At 55.1% G+C, this 10,009-nt stretch overlaps 1 protein-coding gene and 1 non-coding gene across 3 annotated transcripts in view; one reads left to right on the forward strand and one right to left on the reverse strand.

Annotated features, from left to right (window-relative positions):
* The first annotated feature begins 2,185 nt into the window (after positions 1 to 2,185).
* The window catches only part of ZNF707 (zinc finger protein 707), a 10,495-nt gene continuing 2,671 nt past the window's right edge, over positions 2,186 to 10,009 (forward strand). The window contains exons 1-5 of one of the 2 annotated variants that reach the window (XM_017511552.2): positions 2,186 to 2,556; positions 6,858 to 6,974; positions 7,666 to 7,732; positions 8,405 to 8,531; positions 9,186 to 9,299. In XM_017511552.2, coding sequence (XP_017367041.1) covers positions 6,919 to 6,974; positions 7,666 to 7,732; positions 8,405 to 8,531; positions 9,186 to 9,299 — 364 coding nt within the window. In that variant the 5' untranslated portion in view covers positions 2,186 to 2,556; positions 6,858 to 6,918. The remainder of the gene's footprint in view (positions 2,557 to 6,857; positions 6,975 to 7,665; positions 7,733 to 8,404; positions 8,532 to 9,185; positions 9,300 to 10,009) is intronic. The other variant, XM_017511553.2, reaches the window with a different exon arrangement.
* On the reverse strand, positions 4,599 to 4,739 carry LOC119468580. Its single transcript, XR_005197278.1, has one exon. It is a non-coding gene; the product is annotated as a U4 spliceosomal RNA (small nuclear RNA).

Consider the following 10,009-nt stretch of genomic DNA (forward strand, 5'->3'; position numbering starts at 1 on the left):
GGGGTTTCACCATGTTGACCAGGATGATCTCGATCTCTTGACCTCGTGATCCACCCGCCTCGGCCTCCCAAAGTGCTGGGATTACAGGCTTGAGCCACCGCGCCCGGCCTCTTTTTAAGAGATGAGGTCTTAGCTGGGCAAGGTGGCTCATGCCTGTAATCCCAGCACTTTGGGAAGTCAAGGCAGGCGGATCATCTGAGATCAGGAGTTTGAGACCAGCCTAGCCAACGTGGTGAAACCCTGTCTCTACAAAAAATACAAAAAATTAGCTAGGTGTGGTGGCGAGCCCCTGTAATCCCAGCCACTCAGGAGGCTGAGGCTGGAGAATTGCTTGAATCCAGGAGCAACAGAGTCAGACTCCATCTTAAAAAAAAAAAGTTTTGAAACTATGACACAGGTGCCCTCCCTACAATCTTCCCCAGTCCTCCTGGGTGTCAAGTAGCTGTGTGGCACCCAGGGAGACTCTGAAGGGCAAGGCTGTCTGAGTCCTCACTGTCTGAGGCCTGAAGTCACATCCTAGGTGTAGAGCTCAGAGGACCCAACCCCTCCCAGAAGAGCCAGGAGGCAAAGCTGGGAAAAGGGGACCACATGGGGCTTGATTCTGCCTAGGAGCTGTTGTTCTAGACACTGAGAACTTGTCCCCAGGCCTCGCCATGGCCACCTGTCCAGCCCCCTGATTCCAGAGGCTCAAAACCACAAACATAAGTAACAGCAAATCAACAAGTATTAAATTATATTTAACAATTTGCAGCCATTCCTATTGATGCAGGATGTTTTTCTCAGTCACTTTGCAAGCCAGGGTCCTCTGGCCAGCGACACCCCGCCTGGGCCTCACTTGACCATGCTACCTGCTGCAGAAGATGGCTTGCCAGCTCCACCTGAGTTCCCGAGTGCTTGTCCATGGCCAAGAAGAATGAGGAGGCTCTGAGAACCGAAGAGTGAGCAAGGCGGGGAGTCTGACTGGGTGATGAGACAGCTTCCAGTAGAGAGGGGACACAGGGCGGTCCCCTACAGGAAGGCAGGAAAGTTCCGGTGTGGCTGGGCCCAGGACCTTTAATGGACTCAGAACAGGGAGGGCGTGCTGACTGGTTTGTGAGTAATGCAAAACAGGTTAAAGTGAAGACAGCACTCAAAGGTGGGCATGCCGGTGTAGAAAACCAATTAGGAAAGGGTAGCTACATGTAAAATAGGTGAAGGCTGGGGATCAGTCAGAGGAAGGTGCGCCACACAGGAAGACAGGTTCTCAATCCGGTCGGAGGATTTCACTTGTAGGCTTTAAACCATCTTCCGCTTGGAGGTGGGGTTTCACAGGGGAATAGCCCCCGTCTGCCTGGGCATCTGTCTGCCTGCCTCGTGTCACTCTCATTATTTTACCAATGGGGACTAAACTCTGATCTTTTTCTCTCTTGCTCCAAGATCCTATCTAAAGGGCCTAGGGAGTCTGCCCTACAAACCATAGTACTTCATCAGATGGGTTTTATTTAACCCTATATAATGTGGCTTAGTTTCCAACCTGACTCTGGCACATCGCATGACAGACAAAGGAAATCAAAATATGTTACTCTTAAATATATTTCTTTGCCATCCTTTGGGTGCTTTCAGGTAATGGGTGGATTCAAAGATTTTCGGGTTGGCAATTGGTTGAATAAGTGATTACCTGAAGACCTGGAATCCACGGAAAGCCGTGTCTGGGTTTGAACACTTGGCCGCCCTTGGTGGGCTGGCTGGAACTGGGTGACTGGTACAGGAGCAGGTGACCGTCTGTTCATGCCTCCAGTGAGGGGACAGCTCACTTTGTAGGAGAAACCTTTAGGCCTTTAGACTTTAAAACAGGTTAAGTGGGCCGGGGTTGGGTGGCTCACGCCTGTAACCCCAGCACTTTGGGAGGCCAAATCAGGCGGATCCCCTGAGGTCAGGAGTTCAAGACCAGCCTGGCCAACATGGTGAAACCCCGTCTCTACTGGAAATACAGAAAGTAGCCTGGCGTTGTGGCGCCTGCCTGTGACCCGAGCGGGTCCTTCGGGCCAGGGCGGACCACGGGGGGAACCCCGGGCGGACCATGGGCGGAACCGCGGGGGGAACCACTGGCGGAACCTCGGGCGGAACCACAGGCGGGGCCCGGCCGGCGGCTTGGGCGGCCAGCGCGCACCACCGAGACGTGGACTCCTAGAGGGGCCGGAAGCTTCGGACAGCAACTTCCGCTCGGGAAGTTTGTGAAAGTCCGCGCTGCCGGCGCCGTTTGGCCGATGCTGCGGACGCCCCGCTGGGGAGTGTGGCCGTGCGGCCCGCCGCCGTGGGCCCCGGGTCCCGGGCGGGCGGACCTTCTCCGTGTGCGGCCGCCCCAGGGCTGTGAGACCCAGCGTCGCGGCTGCCGGTGCCCCGCCTAGTCTCCCGGCTCAGCCGCCTCCTCTCTCCCCGCCGCCTACACTGCAGGTTCGTCGGGACCCGGTGGCGTTTCCTCCCGAAGCTGGACCCCGGCTGACCGCGCCCACGGCCGTGACCTCAGCTGCCCCCAGACCGCTCCACACCTGCGCCCCCAGCCCGCACGCCCCGGTGAGACGCGCGCGCTTAGACTTCGGTCGGAGCACCCCGAGCTCCCCGGCCCCGGGCTGAGCTCCCGCAGCCTCCCCCGACCCACCGGTCCTCGCGGCGTCCCACCACGGAGGGCAGGAGCAGAAACCCGGGATGCACTTCCTCCTCCGTCCGCCCCGGCCGCGCACGGCCGGGCACTGGTGCGCTGGGCCCGTCACTGAACCGTTTGCCTCCTCGCCGTTCCCATCCTCCAGGCCCCGATCCTGGCCGCTTTCCTCCCTCGCCCGGACGCCTCCCTGTCTTCTCCCCACCCCCGTCCTTTTCTGCTGCTTTCTCCTTTGTTCATCACAGAGGCTCTTTTTAACAATGTAGCTCAGCCAGGCGCGGTGGCCCCCGCCCGGAATCCCAGCACTTTGGGAGGCCGAGGCAGGTGGATCACTTGAGTCCAGGAGTTCGAGACCAGCCTGGCCAACGCTGTGGAATCCTGTCTCTACTAAAAATACAAAAATTAGCTTGGCATGCTGGCACGTGCCTGAAACCCCAGCTACTCAGGAGGCTGAGGCAAGAGAATCGTTTGAACCCCAGAAGCAGAGGTTGCAAGGAGCAGAGATGAAGCCACTGCTCTCCAGCCAGGCTACAGAGCGAGACTCCATCTCATTAAAAAAAAAAAACAAAAATGTAGCTTAGCCCGGGTGCTGTGGCTGACATTTGTAACCCCAGCACTTTGGGAGGCTGAGGCCAGAGGATCTGTTCAGGCCAGGAGTTCGAGATCAGCCTGGGCAACATCGTGAGACCCTGTCTCTGCAAAAATTTAAACAATTGCAGAGCATGGTGGTGCATGCACCTTTGGTCCCAGCTACTAGGGAGACTGAGATGGGAGAATCACTTGAGCCCAGGAGGTCGAGGCTGCAGTGAGCTATGATTGCACTGCTGCACTCCAGCCTGGCTGACAGAGCAAGATGCTGTCTCAGAGAAAAAAAAAATCCTGTGTTAATTTGCCCAGGGGGAAAAAAAAGGTAGCTGATGACAATATCCTTCTGTTCTCCTCTATTAAAGTTGTGTCGTATAAAACTTCTGTTGCGTTGCACATGAAACCATGTCTCAGGTTTCATCTGGCCTTAGCCCCTTTCTGACCTATCTCATGGTTCTCTCCCCTTACTCGGCTTTCCAGACTGCAAAGCTCAGCCCAGGTTGTGGTGCAAACACAGCTGCTCAGCTGAGGGGAGCTGGGTTTTTTTGTTTGTTTTGAGACAGATTCTCGCTCTGTCGCAGTTTTTTTGTTTGTTTTGAGAGAGATTCTCGCTCTGTCGCCAGGCGCCTGGCTGGAATGCAGTGGCGCTATCTCGGCTTACTGCAACCTCCGCCTCCCTGGTTCAAGCAATTCTTCTGCCTCAGCCTCCCGCGTAACTGGGACTACAGGCACACGCCACCATGCCCAGTTAATTTTTGTATTTTTTAGTAGAGACGGGGTTTCACCATGTTGGCCAGGTTGGTTTCAATCTTTTGACCTTGTGATCCACCCGCCTCAGCCCCCCAACGTGCTGGGATTACAGGCATGAGCCCCCACGCCTAGCCTGTTTTTGTTTTCTGAGACAGTCTTGCGCTGTCACACAGGCTGGAGTGCAATGGTGCGATCTCGGCTCACTGCAGCCTCCGCCTCCCACGTTCAAGCGATTCTCCTGCCTCAGCCTCCTGAGTAGCTGGGACTACAGGCACACACCACCATGTCTGGCTAATTTTTTTATTTTTAGTAGCACAGGGTTTCACTGTGCTGGCCAGGATGGTCTCAATCTCTTGACCTCATCATCTGCCCGCCTCAGCCCCCTAAAGTGCTGGGATTACAGGCGTGAGCCACCGCGTCCAGCCGGGGGCTGTTTTCATCACTGCAGTCATTGCTACTTGCTAGAGGAAGTCAGAGTTTGATTCGAAAACGCCATCCATGACCCACGTGCTCAGTGTGCGTTTTCATGTGTTTATAGACCACTGTATAACTTTGAAGTGTCTGTTCTAATATTTTGCCGAGTTTAAGTTTTATTTTTTTATTTTTATTTTTTTTTATGATTTGGTGTCCTTAGAGACTGCCAAAATTTGCCAACGCCAACTATATTTCAGGTAGTCATGGCGGGGTATTGGGAAAAGTTTTCAATTAGCAATAATTGCTCCTCAGATAAACCTCATTGGCTACGATAGTGCCACTGCGAAAAGCTAGTTTTATTTTTTTTATTGATTTGTAGGAGTTACAGTTCTGGATATAAGTCCTTTGTCAGATACATGTATTGGGAATATTTCCTCTTAGTCTGTGGCTTGCCTTTGTGTTTCTTTTTAAAAAATTTTTTTTAAATCAGAAGATAGAGACAGAGTCTCCCTGTGTTGCTGAGGCTGGTCTCAAATTCCTGGCCTGAAGCAATCCTCCGGCCTTAGCTTCCCAAAGTGTTGGGAGTACAGGCAAGAGCCACTGCACCCAGTCTCCTCTTTTTTTCCTTACCTGCTTTGATACGCAAAAATTTTTAATGCCGATAAATCCGATTTGTAATTTCTTTTAAGTGCTTTTGAGGGTCTATGAGAGAAATCTTTGCCTACCCCAGTGCTATGAAGATAATGACTGATTTTTTTTTTCTTTTATAAGCCTTTTCTTTTCTCTCTTTTTTTGAGACAGTGTCTGTTGCCCAGGCTGAAGTGCAGTAGCGGAATCCTGGCTTATTGCAACCTCTGCTCACTGCAACCTCTGCCTTCCGAGTTCAAGTGATTCTCCTGCCTCAGCCTCCCAAGTAGCTGGGATTACAGGTGCCTGCCACCACGCCTGGCTAATTTTTGTATTTTTAGTAGAGACAGGGTTTTGCCATGTTGGCCAGGCTGGTCTCAAACTCCTAACCTCAGGTGATCCACCTGCCTCGGCCTCCCAAAGTGCTGGGATGACAGGCGTGAGCCACAGCACCTGACCTTCTTTCTTTCTGATCTTATGGCTTTATGTATTTTTTCTGTCCCCTTGCGGTGGCTCAGGCCTCCAATAAGATGATAACGAGAAGCTGTAGGCAGACACCCTGCTTGTCTCTGGTCTTAGAGGGGAAGGGTTCCATGTCGGCCAGCCCGTGAAGCAGGATGCTGGCTGCAGTTTCCCAGGTTGAGGAAGTTCTCTTCTGCTCCTTGTTTGCTGAGAGTTTTTGTTGGGAATAGGTGTTGAATTTTAACACATGCCTTTTCTGCCTCTATTGAGATAATAGGAATTATGTGGTTTTCTCCTTTATTTTGTCACGGTGGTTATAATGTCATTTTCAAATGACAGCAAATGTTGGGGAAGTCATTGTGATCACAATTGATGCCGTGCTCTTGAAAGGGTGAAAAAAAAAAATCTCCAGCTGAAAAGCATATTCATGAAAACACGTTGCAGTTACTGTAACTACCCGTGACTGTCAGAAGGAGAGAACCTGCTGTGCCGGAGGTAGGAGGGCTGAGGGGGCGGGGTGAGTGCGGCCAGGCCTCCCCCACCCAGTGCTGAGCGCAGGTGGTGGAGGAGCCTCCTGGGCACCAGCTGCAGCTAATGGGGATCAAACCAGCTGTGCACTCTTAGGGTCAACGTCACTTGGTCATGACAGAGAATTTTTTCTATAAACTGCTAGATTTGACTTCCTAATTTTTTTAAAAGAATTTGTGTTTATGAGGAGATCTTAGAAGCTATTTACAGTGAACAGAGGAGGAGCATACACTATCCAGTCTGTCTGAATGAAGCCAGCAAAACCCAAACCAAAAACCATTGATAGAGATATTACAAGGGGCCAGGCAGGGTGGCTCACACCTGTAATCCCACACTCCGGGAGGCTGGGTTTCACTCTGACACCCAGGCTGGAGCGCAGTGGCACGATCTCGGCTCACTGCAACCTCCGCCTCCCGAATTCAAGCAATTTCCCCACCTCAGCCTTCTGAGTAGCTGGACTACATATGTGTACCAACACGCCCTGCTAATTATTGTGTTTTTTTGTAGAGACAGGGTTTTGCCATGTTGCCAATCCTCCTGCCCCAGCCTCCCAGAGTGTGGGATTACAGGCGTGAGCCACTGTGCCTGGCACCTTGTAATATCTCTTATCAGGTTTTGGGTTTGGGTTTTGCTGGCCTCATTCAGACAGACTGGATAGCATCTGCTCTTCCTCTGTTCACTGCAAACAGCTTCTAAGATCAGTACTGTGCTTCCGTTGGCTTTGGTGGAGTCTACCAGGGAATCCCGCTGGGTGTGGTATTTTCCTTGAGGGAAGGGTTCAAGTTAAGTTTTCAGTTGCCCCAACAGATAGAAGGCTGTGTGGCTTCCCCTTTCTTTTGTCAGTTTCCTAATACTGTTTGCATACTTTGCTCCTGATGGCCCTTTTTATCAGGACTTGCTCCTGATGGCCCTTTATGATTCTTCTGTCTGTAGGGGCCAAAATGACATCTCCCCTTCTCCGTCTGACAAAGTGACCAGGCATGGGCCATCTTCCTCCAGCTGGTTCTGTCTCTCCTCAGGGGCGCTGTGGGGCTGGTCTCTTCTGCATCTTGGGGCTCTGAGCTTCACTCCGGAAGGAGTCAGGACCCACCGCGGCAGGAGAGCAGTGGGATGCTGAGGGGTTCTCCACGGGCCTGGGCTGTAAGGTGTAGGGAGCTTGTGGCTGGATCTGGAGACTCAGTGAAGATTAATGGGATTTCTCAGGGCTGCACCAGGGGGAAGGCTGCGAGGTGGCCTCCTTGTAGCGTGCCTGAGAACATCTTTCATGCACAGCGCCACAGGAATGGGAATGGGCTGCCCTGCCTGTCTACTGAGGAGGAGCCCAGCTGCCTCGGTTGGGGTCAGATTCTCCAGTCATGTGTTTACAGCTAAGCTGTCAGCCAGCAGTGGCTGGCCTCTGTCCTCCTCTGATGACAGCCCTGGCTTGCTCTGGTAGTTCACAGTTCTTGTGTGTGGGAGGTGGCCAGCTGTCCCTTAACCTAGAGACAGGCTGGCCCCTCACCACCCCCAAGTTTCCCCACACCTGGTGGCTGTCGGTAGTTGCAGAGCAGACCCTACGTGTGCATCACTGATTTTTCCTGAATTCTCCCTGATTTGCTGAGTGGGGGGTCCTGGGGTCATTCCCAGGCCGCTGCACCCGCTCACATTTCTTGTCTCCTCAGATCTGCCCTCCTTGGTGCTGTGCTTCTGCAGAGGGGTGGCCTTGCTGTTCCCATGGATGTGGCCCAGGTGAGCCCTGCCGCTGCTGAGCACAGCCTCCCCCTGCCCTGCCGGCCGCCTGAGACACCAGCACACGCGGGGAGGGTCTGTGGCCGCGACTTTCCAGGCATGGTGCACGTGTCCCTCTTTTTGCCTTCTCTCTTAAGGGGCGGGGGAAGAGAAAAGAAAATCGGATTCATTATTGACCTTAGGAGAGGAGTGGCTGTTACAGGAAAATGAACTAGATTCTCTCAGGTGCTCTTAGTCCACCAGAGCGGCCCTAACAAAACACCACATGGTGGGCGGTTTACACACGTGTGTGTCGTCTGTCCTCCAGGCTGATGTCGAAGCTCAGGGTGCTGCAGATCCGGTTTCTGGCAGGGGCCAGTGACCAGCTTGCAGACAGCCGCTGTTATGCTGTGTTCACGCGTGTGCAGGGATGGAGCTGGAGTCCTCTGGAGCCTCCTGTGAGGACCAGGCCCATGGGTCAGGGTCCCACCTTCTGACCTCACAACCTTAATCTCTTCCACAGAGGCCCAGCCCCAGACACAGCCACTCGGGTCTCCGGGCTTCAGTGCATGGATTTAGGGGACACAATCTGTTCATATCAGGGCCACCCCCATTCTCCCTTCCCTCCCAGACCCGTGGGCTGAGCCCTCCTTTTCTTGGGAAAGGCCAGTTCAGGAGCTGTGTGTGTTGCAGGAGCAAGTGACCTTCTGGGACGTAGCCGTCTACTTCTCACGGGAGGAGTGGGAGTGTCTGGAACCCAGCCAGAGGGCCCTCTACCGGGACGTGATGCTGGACAACTTCAGCAATGTGGCCGCGCTGGGTGAGCGTGGGCTGAGCGCCGGGTGAGCGTGGGGTGAACGCTGGCCGAGTGCTGGGTGAGCACTGGTTGAGCGTGGGGTGAGCGTGGGGTGAGTGCAGGGCGAGTGCTGGGTGAGTGCTGGGTGGGTGCTGGGTGAGCGCTGGGTGGGCGCTGGGTGGGCGCTGGGTGAGTGCTGGGTGGGTGCTGGGTGAGCGCTGGGTGAGCACTGGGTGAGTGCAGGGCGAGTGCTGGGTGGGTGCAGGCTGGGTGCTGGGTGGGTGCTGGGTGAGTGAAGGGTGAGTGCTGAGTGGGTGCAGGGTGGGTGCTGAGTGGGTGCTGGGTGAGTGCTGGGTGGTGAGTGCTGGGTAAGTTCTGCTGCTGCCTCTGGGCCTGGGTGGTCTGGGATGATAGTCGGGCCTTCCAGCCGAGGGGGCTCAGGAGCTGCAAATTCTTGGGCTTTGTGGACAGAGGGGCCCACTCACCCTGGAGGCAGCCTCATCTTCCTTCCTCAGACCTTGCCAGCCCTTCTGTGGCCTTGGTGTCCAGGCCCCTCCCTTCCTGTCATTTCTGCTTAGGGGTGGCTTCTCCAGGGCCTCCCGGCAGAACTGCTCTGAGCCTGAACCCTCATTTTGTCCTAGTACAAGTAAAATGTAACCTTTTCTCTCTTTTGAGAAGGATTTTGCAGCCCCAGACCAGACCTCCTCTCTCGCCTGGAACAGTGGGAGGAGCCGTGGGTTGAAGACCAGGAGAGACCTGAGCTGCAGGCAGTGCAGAGGGGCCCCCACCCAGGTGAGTGCTGGGCCGTCTGGGCTCAGCTGGCCCCATCCCTGCGGCCCACAGCCCCTGGGTGAGTGCTCAGCACCGTGCAGTGACTGAGGGTGTGTCCCTCCCATGGGAGAGGGCACACACAGCTGCTTTCTAAACTAGACAGGAGAAATGCAGGGGCCGCCATGCTCCTGCCCCCATGGACACTGGCCAGGGCCAGGCCTTGCAGGGTGCGGTGGTGCAGGGAGATGTACGGCCGCAGCTCGGGAGGGGCCTGAAGGCTGCACCTCGCCACCCAGGTGCTGTCCTGTGGAGGCCATTGGTGTGAGTGACTGCCCGGTGATGGTCATGTGGGGTCACAGGCCTGGCACTGGCTGCTCGTGAGGGTCTCCAGGTGTATGGCCCTGGGTAGGAGTTTGCTCCACGTTCCCGGTTTGCAAAACGGGCAGTGGTCAGAGGGGTTTTGCTTTTTACTTAGATTTTCAGAGTGAGCAGCTGTGTGAACACGAGACCCTGGGAGGTCCCTGGGCATGTGGAGCCCCCGGCTGGGGAGGTGTGGGGTCTCTGGGTGTGTGGAGCCCCTAGTGGGGAGGTGTGGGGTCCCTGGGCGTGTGGAGCCCCGAGTGGGGAGGTGTGGGGTCCCTGGACGTGTGGAGCCCCCAGTGGGGAGGTGTGGGGTCCCTGGGCGTGCGGAGACCCCGGTGGGGAGGTGTGGGGTCCCTGGGCGTGCGGAG

Source organism: Cebus imitator, unplaced genomic scaffold (assembly GCF_001604975.1).
Source record: "Cebus imitator isolate Cc_AM_T3 unplaced genomic scaffold, Cebus_imitator-1.0 Scaffold449, whole genome shotgun sequence".
Lineage (NCBI taxonomy): Eukaryota > Metazoa > Chordata > Mammalia > Primates > Cebidae > Cebus > Cebus imitator.